The sequence below is a fragment of the Mustela nigripes genome, chromosome 13 (assembly GCF_022355385.1).
Source record: "Mustela nigripes isolate SB6536 chromosome 13, MUSNIG.SB6536, whole genome shotgun sequence".
Taxonomy (NCBI): Eukaryota; Metazoa; Chordata; class Mammalia; order Carnivora; family Mustelidae; genus Mustela; species Mustela nigripes.
This window is the reverse complement of record NC_081569.1, coordinates 101,204,470-101,221,557: the sequence shown is the minus strand read 5'-3', so window position 1 is coordinate 101,221,557 and position 17,088 is coordinate 101,204,470. Positions and strand designations below refer to the sequence as shown.

Here is a 17,088-nt window from a genome sequence, read left to right as displayed (position 1 = left end):
ATATATCAGCAGAATTTTTTCTGATCACTTTCCCCCCTTGAAACACATTCTTCATTCATTTTGCAAGATGCCCACACGCTTGAGTTTTTCCTGACTTCATTGGTTTCTCTGTGTTTCTTTTTACTTTATCCTCCTCTTCCTCAGTCTTCATGTTGAAGTACCCAGGCTCAGTCCTTGGTCCTCTTCTCTACCTACATCTTTGCTTTGGTAATTTCATTCGATTTCAGAGCTTTAAATACTACTTCTGCACTGGTAAATCCCAGATGTCTATCTCGGATCAGTCCCCCTTCGAAACTGCATTACTCATACATCTAAATGCCTACGAGACATGTCTGATCATCTCATGGGCTCCTAGATGCATCACCTGCGACACAACTTCCAATCTTGTTTTCAAACTTAATAGAAACTTTCTCCATCCTTCTAGTTACATAAGCAAAACCTCTGGAGTCATTCTTGAATTCTTTCGCTCATACACTTCATCTCTTTCATCAGGAAATCCCATTGGCTGTACTTTGAAAATACAGTCAGACTCTGACCATTCTTCTCTCTTCTACCTCAGCCATCCTGGTGAGACTCAGCAGTGTCTTGCCTGGATTACTGCAATAGCCTCTGAACTGGTCTTTGTGTTTCCATCCTTGCCCTGGTACAGCCTAGTCTTGACACAGCAGGCAAAGTGATCCCTTTAAAATGTAAGCCAGACCACGTCACTCGTCTGCCAGAAACCCTCCAATGGCTTCTTGGCTTCCTGAGACCAAAAGTCAAAGTCCTTGCTATGGCCTGCAGTGCCCTGTAGGATCTGTCCTTCCCTGATACTTCTGCAACCCCTGCCACTCTCCACCTCACTCAGTCATTCCCTTTCAGTCACTGGCTTTCTTTCTTTTCCCCAACAAGCTGGGAAAAGATCTTAGGATCTTTGCTTAATTAAGCCTTTTCTCTGGCTGGACTATTCCACTTGGCTAACCCCCTTACCTCCTTCAAGTCTGTTCAAACGTTACCTTCTCGACGAGATCTATTCTTACCATCCTACTTAATACTAAAACCACTTCACCACTTATGCCTGAATCTCCTGACCCTACTCTTTTTTTTTTTTTAAATTTCCGTGTCACTCACCAATCTCTAACGCACTATATAATTTCCTTATATATTATAATTTATATACGCTAGACTGCAAACTCCACAAGGGAAAGTATCTTTGTCTTGTCCTTGCCTGACCTGCACCCTTGATCACCGAAAACAGGTCAGGCATATAGCAGGTGCTCAATAAACATATTCTAAGTGAATGAATGAACAAATAAATGAATCAATAATGTATATCCCAGTCAGTACTGAATCCTAATTCTCATAATTACACCTAGGAACAATTCTAGGACCCATTCCTTCTGCTCCATGCCTGTTCCTATCCTCATGATACTTTTACTACCGCACAACTGAGATTTGGTAACTCAGCACTTTTCACTCATCTGGTTTGCCCCCAGCAGACCAGTCCCCCTACAGCATTGCTCATATCACTGCCATGTCCATGGTGGGATGCTTGGACTCCTTAGAGCTCTACCAGCTTACTTGGATTACCTGGCTCTCCAATTCCCCACCCCAGTCTACTTTTATTGCCTTCTCTCACTACTCTTTTCCTTTCGTGAACCCCTCCTTCTTCCTCACGGTCTTCCAACCCTGACCGTGTACTACAACCTCTACGCCTTTGTTCACAATGCATGTCCCGATCCCTGCCATATCTATCCTAGCTTACTTGGATTACCTGTTACCTGCAAAGGCTTTCCTGACCCTCTGGTCCACAAGGATCTTTCCATTTTATGCTTTCACAGCCCTTGCAGTACAGACCCCCTGTTCCGCTGACACAATCCTATATTGCCCGATGGCAGCTACTGGGGTTATTTTTTAACTGCACTTTTATGTAATGCATGGGTTATTATGTAAAGCTTTTGCAGATTAGTCTGGCTAGAGGGAGAGATTTCACTTTTAATTGTGAGACTGAGAGATACATCTTCTCTCTCCACTTATATTATTGGTTCTCTGAAAGGGAATCACTTTCTTCAAGCTTCCTTATATTTCCCATGGCCTCAAACAAACACAGTGCTGGGCACCCAGGACAGGCGTAGTGTTTGCAATGAATGGAGGATGCAGGATCCACAAAGGGAGGTGGTCATGGATGCTAAGGCACTTTGCTGGAGCGTAAGGACCAAAGGAGAAAACGTTCATGCGAAAAGCCAAGATTAAAAACCAAAAACTATATAAGGAAGTTGTCTTCTAGTTAGTTTCTTTTCGTTAACTGTCATAAATGTGGTTGGTAATTTGAAAATGTGAAGCACCAATTGATCTCTGTTCTCTTACTGTGATTTATAATCCTGTTGTAGTATGTGACTATCTTTCCCATTTTGAAAGAAGGAAGACATGTAGCTCGTTGGTGCAGCAGGAGAGGTCCAGCAGCTTTCAGCCCAACCCATTTTCTATTGTAGTGAAATGGCCAAAGGTCATGGCATCAGCGAGGACCCCTAGTCTACTCTGCAAGGCCCAGGCTCAGGGAAAGGTGCTTTCATCAGGTGACGATCAGAGATGCAAATGCAGTTAGATTCTGTGGGTCAGTATTAGCACTTTGCTCCTCCGTGTCCTTCCTACTCTCTCTCATTTATTCGCTTAGCAGACGCCATTGCCGGCTCTGACCAGGGCTGGCCATCCACATACAGAATCTCAAGTGCCTTCACCACCCCCCTCCACGATGGATATCATGAATGTTCTCATTTTGCAAGTGAAGACCCTGCTCAGAGAGGTTAAGTAACTTGGCCCAGTTGTAGATCTGAGATTTGCACTTGGTGAGGCTTTGACCTTTGTTCTTTCCACTTCATCAAACCACCTCCCAGGTGCCCAGGATATATGTGATAGAGGCACAAATGAATGAGTGACCCCCAAATTTGTAGCTTTGACAAACACCATTAAACCACCATAGACAATACAGAAGACTAAAGCAGTAGCACTGTTTTGTTAAAGAGATACTGAGATACAAGTGTTGACACAGCCCAAGGGTTTGCATGAAAGTTTCTGGAAGACAGATCTCAGCTTTCTTTGCCAAGGTTCTGAAACAGGGTTCCAGCCCCTTCCTTCTTCCGAGATATGTGATCTAGTTATCTTGTCAAACCTTGAAGTCTCTTTCTACTCAAGTACTACACAGGGACCCAAAGATCTGGGAGGCCATGACAGTCATCTCTGCATTTCCTCCCCTCTGTGGGGCTGGGCGGCGATGGTGAAAAATGAAAGTACCCACGGACAACAATCTGCTAACCACCCCGAAAGTACTAATCTTGTCAAGACTTATAGCCCTGAGTGTGCAAATCAGGAGAGACTGAAATAGGATGACCTAAGATTAATGACATAAAATTCAGTTTTGAGAGGGCAGGCAGCCTGGAACTCGCCTCTCTCCCAGCTATCAAAGAGTTCTGTAATAATTACTAGATTCTGTCCCTGACCCAGGAAACTTGGGCCAAAAAGCTCTGTCATTCAGCCTTCATGTGTCTGCCTTAATAGTCCCAGCCACCTTTCTCTGTCACACAGCGGCTAGTGAAAACGTTCCCTGGATTACTAGTCTGCGAAAGAGACTGCCCCCAGACTCTCTTACATTATCAAGTAACGAGCAGTAGTCCCTTAATTCCCCAAATGTATGAGTTATTGAAATCTCGGTGTAAAAATAAAAAAAAAAGGAGAATTAAAAATCTCATGTTGTAGCTTTATGAACACAGTATCTTAAGTATTTCCTTGGTTATTTCAATTAATGTAGTTCTAATTCGATGCTCCTATGTATTTGAGAAAGCCCTTTCAAAGGGCCCATTAGCTGAGAGATCCGAGTGGAGGTTGAGGCCAAGAAGCCGTCACTGTTAATTCTTACTACTCTTAGATCTTTTAATTGGGGGTCCTGCATGTTGACAGGCACGGAAGATGTGACAAAAGCTTTCCCCCGAGAAAGTTATCTCAGTGCTGACACTGTATTCACAGACACAAGCAACTAGCATCAAGGATTTCCGTTTAATGATGTGTGCCCCTGTCCCAGGTTACCACTGTCTGTCACTTTGCTTAACCTAAGTGGGGAACCGCAGAGAGGACTCCTGGCCCTAGTCCCGGCTGTGCTCAGGGGACTTTGCTTCAGTGGTCAAAGGAGCAGAAAGCTGTCCTCTGCTCTCCCCTTCCACAGAGCTGTCCCCGACCCACCTCTCCTAAGTTAGACTGAGCGAGAAAAGGCCACAGCAGTCACACCAGGCCACAGCACAGAGCAGCATTCTCAGTTAGCAGACCTGTTTCCCCAGTCAGGGGAAAAAGTGCCCCCAACAAGGGGGACAAAAACCAGAAAATGCAAGGGAGGGAACATTCCAGGGTGAAAAATATTAAAAAAAAAAAAAAAAAAAAAAGGAAGAAAGAAAGAAAAAGAAAAGAAAAAGAAGGGAAAAAAAAAAGAAAATGCACAAATCCCATGAGGGTGTCTGGTTAACCAGGGGTTAGAATCAGGTTTAGAGAATCACACGTAACTCAGTGTCTTGGCAAATCCAAAAACCCCAGGGTGAAAGGCATGTGGGTAAAAGGCATTTCTACTTGTGGAAACAGGAAGTTTCCTTCTTTTACCATTTATTCTCTCTCTTATTTATTTTTTAGTGTGTTTGTAACCCATATTTGGACCATCGATCACTTTTACCCACCCCCTCCCACCCCCTGCATTTTTATCTTTCCAGAATGAAAGGAGCAACAAAGACGGGATCCAAAGATCCCTTTCCCACAGCCAAGCCCCTCTCTCCTAGGGTTACAGGGGGCTCGGAGCAGACATTCTCAGCAAGACGTGCCACACACAGCAAGTCACCACACCAGACTGCTCTAGAGGGCTTCCAGGGAACTTACTTGTACTTGTGCTGGTTCCAATTGTATTGATTGTGGTGGGGACAGATGAGGAGGAGTAGAGGGGCACGTGGCCGTTCTCACACCCCAGGCTTTTGTCCTGCCAGTTGGAGGCATTGATGCAAATCCCAGAATCCCGAGAGTTCTGCCACCCATTGAGCTTGTCATCGGAGTTCTGTCTTTGGTGATAGTAGTGTGTCTGCCCATAATCCACAGAGTCCGAGCGGCTTCGGTTCTGGCCACCAAAGCTGGTCGATGTGCGGTCCTCCAAGTGATTCAGCCACATGGCTAACGCGCTGCGGTCTTCCAGCGAAGTGGCCGGATGTATCAAAGCATAGGACAGCAGTTGCCTGCTCTCCTCAATGTGCTGGTTGTGTTCAATAGAGTGCGCCAGGATTTTGGGCAGCAGTTTCATATACTCTACTTTTGCATCAAGGTTTCCTGGCTTCAGCAAAGGCAGATGAGTTAACAGGAGGGAAATCACTTTATCCTTGGATTCCTGTTGCCATTGGTTAATGATTCCTGGAAGGGAAAATATACAGGGCAAATAAGCAAATCCACCCACCGCAGCATGAAACACCACACTGTAAAGAGAATTCCTATGGGTTAGAGTCTCCTTCTATGTATCCTGGCTAAGTTTTTTTTTTTTAAACAGCCCATGCATTGGATTGGATAACTAACTCCAGGTTGTCAGGAAGCAGTGACATAAAAGAAACACAGAACAAATGTTCTTAGATGTTGGGGTGCCCAATCTAATTCCCACTCACGTCTCCAAAGAGCCAACAGCTACTTTGGTACAATCAAATAGAATTTACAGAGCGGTGTTCTTAGAAAAGCCTAGCTACGCCTTCAGATAGACGGGGATAAGGATTAAGAAAATCTCCACAGAGAAAAGAAAATCTCCACAGAGAAAAGAAGTGTTGTCTTGTCAGAGGTTCATTGGATCCTTGCGGGGGGTCAGTCTGCTATCTCTTCTGAAGACATCTGTGGAAAAGTGGTTTATACCTTAGCCAAGGCATTTGTGTGAAGGTGGCAAAACTTCCTAGATAGAGAAACCTGTCAGGAAAAGAAAGGACTCCCCTCATCTCAGTGAAGTAAGACTACACCTTTCTCATGAGAAGCTGCCTCAGAAAACCACTGTGACCTCAAAGCTAGATCTCAAAGCTAGACTTAGCTCAGGTGGCACTTCTGATCACACGTGAGAAGCAAAGCTATTTTTCTTTACATATAGACAACCTGTTTAGTTATCTTTATTATGGTAAAGTATGTATAACGTAATATTTACCATATTCACTGTTTTTAAGTGTATGGTTGTGTGGCAATAAGGACATTCACAATGTTGTGCAGCCATCCCCGCCATCCATTTCTGAATCTTCTTCATCTTTTCAAACTGAAACTCTGTAACTCTTGAATAACAATTCCCTATCTCTCCCCTCCCCCAGCTCCTGGCAACCACTGTTGCATTTTCTGTCTCTATCTGACCACTCTAGTTACCTCATATCAGTGGCAACCTACAGTGTTTGGCCTTTTGTGACTGGTGACTTCATTTAGCGTCATGTCTTCAAGGCTCCTTCATGAGAAGATCCATTTGTGACACACTCTCAAGGATCCCTTCCTGTCCCCTTCTACCCAAAATACAACTTGTTGCCTTTAGGTAAACGTGGATAAATGATGTGCTTTGACTTTGACTAGCCTTTGAGAAGTAGCTTGTTCTGGAAACTGGTAGCTATCCTGAAAAGTCACTCCTGACACCTGAAGACATTGTCTCTGGCCTACTGATTACCCTATATAGGGTAGGGCAGGGCAGTCCTCCTGGCTTTCATGCAGTGTCTGCAGAGTCTCTGGAATTTAGCACAAGGGCTTCACGATTCTAGTGAGGCACAAACATATCAGGACACACTCAAGAGTCATTGTTGACCAGAAGCATCAGCCAAGTACCGTAAGCCCGTCAAGACCAAGGGTATATCCAAAGAAAATTGTCAGGCAAGGAAGGCATGATATATAATGCAAAAATGTGGGCTCTGGAATCAGGCAACCCTGGGCACGGACCCCAGGTCTGCTACTTAATTTGCCGTGGGACCTCGGTATGTTACTCTGCCTGTAGGAGCCTCAATTGTGCCATCATTTAAGACTGTTACCAGCAGGGCGCCTGGGTGGCTCAGTGGGTTAAGCCGCTGCCTTCGGCTCAGGTCATGATCTCAGAGTCCTGGGATCGAGTCCCGCATCGGGCTCTCTGCTCAGCGGGGAGCCTGCTTCCTCCTCTCTCTCTCTGCCTGCCTCTCTGCCTACCTGTGATCTCTCTGTCAAATAAATAAATAAAATCTTTAAAAAAAAAAAAAAAAAAAAAAAAAAGACTGTTACCAGCAGCATCTGTCCCTCCTTGCATGGTAATGTATCAAAATGACAGGTCAAGTACTCAATGGCGGAAGTAATGCCTTCTACTCATCTCTACATTGATCAGGTCCCACATTAGACGCTTGTGGGTTGGTTTCAGATACCGAGGTTTAAAAATAATTATAGAGTCTAAAGACCACCTGGGGAAGGTCACTAAAAAATATCAGAGTTGGAAGAGGTAGGAAGTCAAAGGGTGAAAAGAAAGAAAGAAAGAAAGAAAGAAAGAAAGAAAGAAAGAAAGAAAGTAAGTCAAAGGGTGAAAGAAAACAAGCCTTATAACTGAACAACAGGAAGAGATGCTCTATGTGGGGATTTCATAAGAAGACGAAGACTCAGCAATTTGAAGTCCAAGTCTTCAAATGGAAGCAGCAGAGATTAAGACTGGATGTGTAGAAGAAATGAAGTGTCAGAGTGACAAAAGACCCAGAGGAGTAGCCGAGGAAGGCTTTATCATATCTGTCCTGGGGGCCTGAAGAATAGAAATAGATGGTCTAGGGAAGCGCTGTTGGGTAGAATGTAATGTGAGCCACACACAGTATTTGAAATTTTCTAGCATTAAAGGAAAAGTGAAAAGAGGGAGATGAAATTAATTTTAATGATATATTTTCTTTAATCCAATATAGCAAAACATTATCTCAATTTGCAATTAATATAAATCATCGATGAACTATTATACATTCTTTTCTTTCCATCAAGTCATCGCCATCCAGGGTGTATATTACCACTGACCTCACATCTCTAACTGGGACTAGCCACAGCTGAAGGGCTCAGAAGCCATGTGTGGCTGCCCAGCCACAGGGCTGGAGATATTCAGATGGGGAAAGAGGATGGCAGGAGGGCACCCATGACCTCAGCAGGTCCCTCCCGGCTCCCTAACTCTATATTTAGCTAACTGCCACCTGACAAAAGACAATCCTGGTGCATTCCATGAGTATGGCCTCCCTTTTAAAGCAGCTTTGGGAGACAGAGGAAGCACCCGTTCCAGCTTCCATCGACACATTTTCAGGAAACACCCAGCATGTTTTTAATTATGAATATGCTTCGGACAAAGATGAAATCTATTCATTAAGTCCACAGAACTAAAGAGTCACTGGCAAGAAGCAAAAGGCCCCAAGAGGAAGATACAGCTGTGTCTGATGCCAGCCCAATGAGCAGATGTGGCTGGCATACATCTGGAAAATGTACGTGTAGAAAGAAAATTCAGGAACCAGTTTCAATACAAATTCACAGGGTTCAGGAACACCCTGGCTTTCTGCAAGGTTACTTTCCTGTTTGGGGATTCTACCCTTCTGCAAAAGGTCAGCCTGGGGGGAAAAAAAAAAAAGAGGAACAAAAACAGAACATAAATAGGACTCGGAGTGCAAACTAACCACGTTATCTCCATGTAAGTACTCTCTGCCAGGGATTAGCAGCAAAGGGGAGAGGAAAACAAGGGCCCTGGCCCTGGTTCCTTCCACGCCTGAAATGGGTCTTTTTCTATCCTTGGGACAGGGCTTGGGTGGTGTGGAACTGGAGTGTAGCCAGGAAGACAACCATGACTTTTGTTTATTACCACCAGGAACCTGGACGTGAGGCTGCCCCCTGAGGGCAGTCTTCTGAGGTGTACTACTGGATCGAACATTTCCTGAAGCAGCTACAGCTACAACGCTCACAGCTAATGGTGTTGAATGGGGTTTATGTGCACTCTTGTAAACTTTGTGCATGTCATTACTCATTTAATCCTCCCAAGGAACTGATGAGGTAGGTCCTGTTACAGCCTTATTTTACTCATGAGGACAGAGAGGCACAGAGAGGTCAAGCCATTTGCCTCCAGTCTCCCTGGCAGGGGAGGTGGCAGAATGGGGGTATGCAAATTAGCATAAAGATACATAATGGTTACCATGCTAGAAGAGTTTGGCCATAAATTAGATACATTAATGTTTAGAAATAGGTAAAATGTGATTCTATAATACATAAGATACATAATACATTAACCATATGTAAAAAGTGAAGATGTGTATGATATTTACAAATATCTGAATAGAGTGCATGGATCAGCAGAAGACTTGCCATCTATGGACATGCAGGAAGAAGAGTAGTTACAGGGTGACACTTACTGTGGTTTTAAAATATGTCCACCACTTCCTTGATATTCCTCTAAAAGATGGAGCCTCATTAATTCCTTTCCCATTCAGGGCAGAGCTAGACTTAGGGAGTCACTTCTAACAAACTGAACGTGGCAGAAGTGACGGTGTGTGAGGTCAAGGATTAGGTTTCAAAAGGCACTGAAGGGGCATGTGGGTGGCTCAGTCGCTTAAGCGTCCGACTTCTGATTTCAGCTCAGGTCATGATCTCAGGGTTGTGGGATTGAGCTCCGGGTTGGGCTCTGTGCTGAGCGTGGGGTCTGCTTGCCCCTCTCCCTCTGCTCCTCCTGCTGCTCACACTTGCTCTCTCTCTCTCAAGTAAATTAATTAATTAAAAAAAAAAAAGGCGCTGAAGCTTTTTCCTTGCTCTCTCTTGGGTTGCTCACTCTGGAGAAGCCAGCCACCATGCTGTGACAATACTCAAACCACCCAGTTAGAGAGAAGGGTCTTTTTTTTTTTTTTTAATATTTTATTTATTTATTTAACAGAGAGAGATCACAACTAGGCAGAGAGGGAGGAGGAAGCAGGCTCCCCACCGAGCAGGGAGCCCCATGCGGGGCTCCATCCCAGGCCTCTGAGATTGTGACCTTAGCCGAAGGCAGAGGCTTAACCTGCTGAGCCACCCAGGTGCCCAGGGAGAAGGGTCTTGATAGTGAGGGACTGAGTCTTCCTGCCAACAGGCAACAGTGATTTGCTAGCCCTGTGAGGGAACCATCTTGGAAGCAGAACTCCCAGCCCATTGAGCCTTCAGATGACCACACTCCAGACAACATTTGGGAGACCCTGAGCCAGAAACACTCATATTCCTGATCCACAGAAACTGCATGTGGTAACATGTTAACTGTTATTTTAGCCGCTAAGTTCTGGGTTATTTGTTATGTGACCCAAAAAAAACAATATATCTCTTCAAGAGTTTTCCTCTAGAAAAATGGAAGTGTTAGCCACTTGGCTTTGAGCAGTTCACTCCTTCAGATTCTGAGATCTACTCATGAAGCCAACTGGTGCCCTTGAACATTCACCTCAGCCTCCTTCATCCTGATTATCCATTCGTCAACAACTTTCGGACAGTGACTAATCTTCCAGTGTCTTTAGGGAAAGAATGAACTGATCACACAGATTTAAGGTATTTCTAGATTCTGTGATGATGATTTTTCAGGGCGATTTAATGGTTTCTGGTTGTGATTTGGTTTTCTGTGGAAGCTGCCTTCCTGTTCACAGTATATAGACTTTGAGTACATCTGGTCCCTCTGGTGATGGCTCCTCATAGCAAATTAATAAGCCAGCATTGTGGGGTTTACTTCCCTGCTTCCTCATTAGTACTGAGTCAGTCTCTCAGGGTGAACATCCCCAGGACACTGATGAGAGTAAGCATCTCTACCTCAAAATGGGAGCCAGGTCCTTTAGGTGGGAACTTGGGACATGAATTCTGGGTCCTGCCCACCTGTCCATTGGTCTTCTTTGGTGGCATCTGTGCCATCTTCCAGAGAGCAAGGAGCTTTTACTGAGATGTATATTCAATGGATTCTCCTCACTGGGGAAGATTTAGGAATCTTGAAAGTTTAAATTAGTCAATCATTTTTGTGATGCAGTTTCTGTTACCATATACCCCAATATCACTCTCTTCAGTAGACACTCTGGATTACAGAGGTCCAAGAATGGCAAGGTTCAATGGTGCAAACTCACCTCCATTACTCTCTCTGAATATTTTCTCTAGATAAGGAGCAAAGATATTATTTGCTAGATGTTTTAAGTGGGTAAAAGTTGATGATTTATAAGTGACATAAGAGTAGTAAAAAAATTCCTAACGGAACTATAATAAAAGACCATGAGGATTAGGAAACTGTCCTAATGATTCTTAGAGTGACAAAGATTGTGTTTAAATACCAAGTCTGGTAATATTACTACCCAATGGTATGTCAATACTTAAGTGCTCCAGTTGTTAGTAAATTACCCTTAAATTGCTATTTTATTATACCCTTGTTTTCTGTTTAATAACATTTACTAGAAAAGGGTTTCTCACAACTATATTTAGGTAATTAGCTTATGTGAGAGATGGCTGGAAAGTAAGTGCACACATATAAGAAGTACTGTTCAAATAAATGCACTAAAAGGCAGGAATACAAGGGGATCTTAAATGGTCAAATTCTCTCTATATGACAAACTCAATCCTAGACACATCGTATAATAAAACCTTCTAAATGAAGTGCAACTCTGCACAACTCAAGGACAGAGAGCACACACTATGCATTTGGTAGGGGTGTGAGCTGACAGGGCACCTAAAAATGGCAAATACCAACATGGAAAACGGTGGGATTCTTGTATTGGCACTGACACTTGCTTACTGTCTCCCAAGATAACTTCTTGAGCTAGAAATGACTGGAGAAACAGTCCCGTGATTTGGTGAAGCCCCGAAAAACATAAGGATTAGACTAGATGTTATGGGGGACCTGGGCAGACTGTAGTTACTGAGTTCCTCTTGTTACAAGTGGTGCTTCGAGCAGATACAAAGGGCTGAGTAGACAGAAACCTTCTCTGTTTTCAAGAAGAGTGACTGCCAGCTTCTCAGCTGGCTCCCATTGACTCCTCTTGGTAGTCACACCCTTGTGTACTCTCCTCCCACACTGAATCCAAACAGGTCTATGTGGCCAATGAGTGTGGTAAGGTGTTATGAGATTAGGTCATAAAAGGTACTGTAGTTCCCACCTTCCTCTCTTGGCTCACTCACTCTGCGGGAAGGTAGCTACATCAGCTATGAAGACTTTCAGGCAGCCCTGGGAGAGGCCTGAGTGGTGGGAAATCAGGCCTTCTGGCTAATAGCCAGCATCAGCTTGACAGCGATGTGAGTGAGCTACCTTGGAAATGGATTCTCCAGCTCTAATCAGTATCTTGCGAGAGACCTTAAGCCAATACTGCCCAGCGAGGTTGTCTCAAATTTCGGACCCTTGGAAAACTGCAAGGGAAATACTGTGTGAAGATATTGGGTTTTGGGGTAATCCGTTACACAGCAATAGTTAACTAATATAGCTTACTTGTTAACTAATTAGGGCTTCACATTATTTGGTAAAAAGAAAAAAAAATCACTCAAAAATGCTACTGTCTCTAGAATTCACTAGAAAAGAAAGGGATTTGTGTAGCAGACTTCACAGCCCAAAACTAGAGTTTTCTCTGAGACCATGAAGGTCATTAGCTGTTGGACACTCAAAGACACCTGACCATCTTCAAAAGGTACCCCTGACTCCCAAAATACCTATAATGATCCACTTACCACTGCAGAGTGATCTGGTCATCTCTTCAATGGGGCCTTTCCATCTTAGTCACGTTTCGTCCTGGGCACTGGCATAGCTGAAGGACCCAGTCCAATAGTAAACTAGTTCTGAGATCTCAGCCAAGAGCTCAAGCTGGGATTCACATCCAGGTTTCTGACCTCTTCCTGGCTATGGCTAACTTTTGTAGGACTGAGACTGCTCATTCCCAGAGGATGCACAAAGCCAGCCAGCTCCTCTGACCACTTGCCTCCATTCTGACCTCACATCTGTATAAACAACTCCCACATTTGTATCTCCACCCCAGGTCTCACTCTGTGCTCCCGACCCACACATTCAATTGCATCTTCTATGTCTCCACTCAGATGATCTCCTAAGTTAGTCTTTCCCAAAATGAGCTCCCCCATCACTCTCACAAGATCTGCTCCTTTGGTCCTCTTCTCTATCTCAGCAATGGCTCTTCCATCTGTCCAGCAGCTCAGGCTGAAGGCTTCGAGTATCCTTGACTGCTCTTTCTTACATCCCGTATTTCGCCTGTTAGCAATCCTGTGCACCAAATTTTCAAAATGTACCCAGATTCTGACTACCTCTTACCATCCACCCCCTGACCCATAAACAACATAACCATCAGAACAATCCTTTTTATACTAGAATATAGGTCATGTCACTTCTCTGATCGAACTTTCCAATGGCTTCTCTCCTTACTCTAAGTAAAAGCCATACAACAGCGATTAGGCCCTCTGTGATACAGCCCTAGACTGGACTACTGGTCTCTCATTCTTCTCAGTCCATTCTGGCTTTCTTGCTGTTTCTTCAACATGTCAGATACGTGCCTACCCCCCAACCTTTGCTCTTGCTGCTTCCTGTCTAGGCTGCTGTTATCTCCAGATCCACATCTAGCCCCCCCAGTTCTGTCTTTGCTTAAATGTTCCCTTCTTGATGAGAACTTTTATATCCACAGTATTTTAAATTTCCCACATCACTGCCTCACCCTACACTTCCTTATCCCCCATGCCCTGCTTTATTTTCCTCCCTACCATTCATCATGTGACCTGGTATGGATGATACCTATTTTCTGTCTTCCTCCACTAGACAAAGGCTCTATGAGGGTAGTGGTGATAACTCCATTTTCCCATCCGTTCTCATTTCCTTATTAATCACATTTTATAATGGCTATATAAAGTTGTCCCCAGGCATTTTGTTTGATAGTGGTTTATTAGACTTTGGGATTTCTTACTCAAAATCTTTAGCATTTCCTAGAAATTTCTTGTAAATTAAGACTGACAGAGTGGGTGACCTGCAGACTATAGTGGGTACAAAATGTCACCCCAAAACTGTTTGGTCACCCATTTCTCATTTGATTCTGCAGAATTCTAATTATTTCTAGCTTTAATATCAAATAAAAATAGGAACATGTAAAAGAAGAAAATAAAATGATGAACTTATTTTTCAAAATCTTTAGTTCATTCCCCTCTCAGGATTCTGTTAGGATGGAAAATTTCCCTACGTGCTAGAAAACAAAAGCATAATGGGTGCTTTTCTTGATTATAACTGACACCAATTAAAGTAATCTTCATGATAAAGTATCGTTAGGCTGAGACAGCAGAATTAGATGTATTTAATATGACTCTTTGGCAAACATCTGTTGAAGAAAGAAAGAAAACCATTGCCAATAGGATTGTGTTAAGACTATTGTATATCCAAATTTTTTGGCCATGAGTAATTATGTTCTAATAAAACCTCACAGGAAAGGGTCTCCTAAGAGTCATATAAATTAGAGATGAAGAAAATGTTACCTTACTCCCAACACATACAAGACAAATCCTTATAAACCACATTCGGCTATTTTTTTATATCAGAAACCCCTCAGAGGAGAGGCTATAAATGTTCCAAAAGCAGGAAGCTTTCCCACTCACTAATCTTCAGTACCATTCTCGTGCTCCCAGACCACCAGCAACAAAACCCCACATACCACAAAATGAGTCTCCAATAGTATTTCAAAATAATGAATTAGCAATCCTGACACTGACCTTGCAGAGGAGAAAACCATGCTTTGCACTACAACACTTAGATTTGGGCCTTCTTCGAGGAGAAGCACTAGAAATGAGAACCTTGCAAGCAGCACCCTGCTGTCCAGGTAGCCTAACTGCAAACATATTTGTTAGTGAAGAACTCCCAAGACCCAAATCCTTGGCAATGTCCAGATGGGAGTCAATAAGGAGTGCCTTGGGAGGAATATAAACAGGTCAAGTCTCCAAAGAATAGTTTGTGCTGGACCAAATAGACCAAGCTGAACAAGAGCCACTTCCCACAACAGGTTTACAAACCTCACAAAGTCTGGGAAGAGCTGTTTTACCTCTGACAACAGGGAGTCATTCTACATCTTTAAAGGAGTCTGGATCATTAAGTCACTGGGTCCCACGCGTTCTAAAATGTGGAAGTTGCTTAAAACTTCTAGACAAAATTTCCCATCTTCAGAGATGGGAATCCAAAGTGTAAGTGTGAATGTAAGAACCCTGTGATGTGTGTAAACACTGTCACCAAGGAACAGCGTACATACACCCCCAAAACAGACGTGCCAGCAAAGTTGGTAGTAAGACTTATATATCCCTCATTTAGGTATGAAATCTGAAATACATGTGCAAGTTATTCCACGGAGGAGAGAATGGACGATTTTGTGGAGGGGAGATATTCGAATCCATGGTCACAAATTAACTGTCACTGTATTTGAAAAGAAGGGCCCTTGTCCAACTCTGTACAAGGACAGAGTTGGGTGAGCAACCCTAGAACGTTCCCAATCTCACTCACTTGCCCTTACTAGGTATAGCCTCAAAGAGGGAGTGAGAGGTATGCCTCCTTTTCTGGGGTTCTCCTGAGCTATTAGCCAAATCCAAGAATTTATGCAAAGGTAAGCAGCTTATGTTCACCTGTTATCTGTGTACCAAACTTGTGTTCAGGTTGGTAGGTCTGTTGATGAAATCAGAACAAGCTTTCACAGATTTTTTGAATAGGGGAGGTCCTTTTTAATTTCTAAAGCCCTCTGAGGCAGCGGGATAAGAAGACGAGCAGGAAGGACAATGGCAAGGGATAAAACTCTGCAACCAGAAATGAGAGTGGCCAAGGCTGTTTCTCTCCTTCTGGGCATCCCACCGTGAAGTTAATAGGCCCATCAGCCACTGGCTGGACCAGAAGAAGGAGCGCGGACCAGCTGAGGACCCTTTGCTTGAGTAGACTTTGTGGGAATACTGCCGGAAGAGACAAGAGCTCAGAGCTCACAGAAAGATTATGAAGTCCTCTCACTTAACCTTCTTGAGCCTCAAACGTGCTGTCTGGAATTCTAAACCAAAGGAAGACCCAAAGACAGCAGGAAGACTTAGGCAACATTGGTCCAGAGCTGGGAGTGACCACAGCAGCCTATTTTGTTTTAATCTACCTTTACGTCACCACCATTAAGGGCAGGTGTATTTATTAAGCTCTTGGGTCTTTATCATCTACTCCAATGTAGATGGTGACTGTTAGGATCTGTCCTCTTCGATGGGGTGTGCAGGCTCAGAGATAACCATGGGAAAAGTTTTATACCCCATAGAAATGTCTGCAATACAAAGAATTTGGAGAGAATCAGAGCAGAGAGGTAGATAAAATACTTTAAGAAGGTCTTCAATTATAGAGCCAACTGGCAACTCTGTAAGGAATAGAATCCATTTTCTAAAATAACACCAGAGCCTCCAGCAGACCTCCAACCAGCATCCAACACTGTTTACTGGAAAAACACATAAAAGCTTAATTGATCACCACTACACCAATGGAGACAACTTTGGCTGTTCAAATCTTAAAAGAGAACATTTTTTATTACTCTGCTGCAGAAATGCCTGTATACATCTAAACCTTGGGCCTCCTGACCCCCATCATCATCCATGACATGGTTTAAGAATCTGCCAACTCCCTCGAATCCCTTTGATCTCCTCTGGCCCTCACTGCCTTTCTGTACTGCACAGACCAGCTCAATGACATACGCACTTGTGTGACACTCTCCTCGGTGAGAGTGCTGGCTCCCGGAGGGCAGGGACAGTGCCTCCCCTGATGTGTCTTCTAATGTTTGTCTAGGTCAGTGCTGATCACACAGGCTTGCTGGACCAGACTGGATAAAAGATCCATGTGTTCTTCTATCACAGCCGATGACAAAGCAGATCAGTTCCCTTCTCAGCTTTGTCTGTCTCTGGTTAGGGTGCTCAGTGTTAACAGTGGAAACCTCTGCACCGGGGCAGAATCATGAGAGGATACTGGACTCAGCAGAAGGGGAGTTCTGGCCTCCTTTCAGAGGTGGATGCTCCCAGAATCTTCACTTTCGTCCCTCCAGAGGATCTCTGAGTCTCAGTCGGCTCTCAAACAGCCACCTCCCACCAACCTACACACACACACAC

The 17,088-nt window shown here is 43.9% G+C and overlaps 1 protein-coding gene across 3 annotated transcripts in view; it reads right to left on the bottom strand.

Annotated features, from left to right (window-relative positions):
• Window positions 1-17,088, bottom strand: part of SAMD4A (sterile alpha motif domain containing 4A) — a 207,686-nt gene that overhangs the window by 80,150 nt on the left and 110,448 nt on the right. For all 3 annotated transcript variants that reach the window (XM_059373241.1, XM_059373242.1, XM_059373243.1), the window contains one exon: window positions 4,891-5,409. In XM_059373241.1, the coding sequence (XP_059229224.1) occupies window positions 4,891-5,409 (519 nt within the window). The remainder of the gene's footprint in view (window positions 1-4,890; window positions 5,410-17,088) is intronic.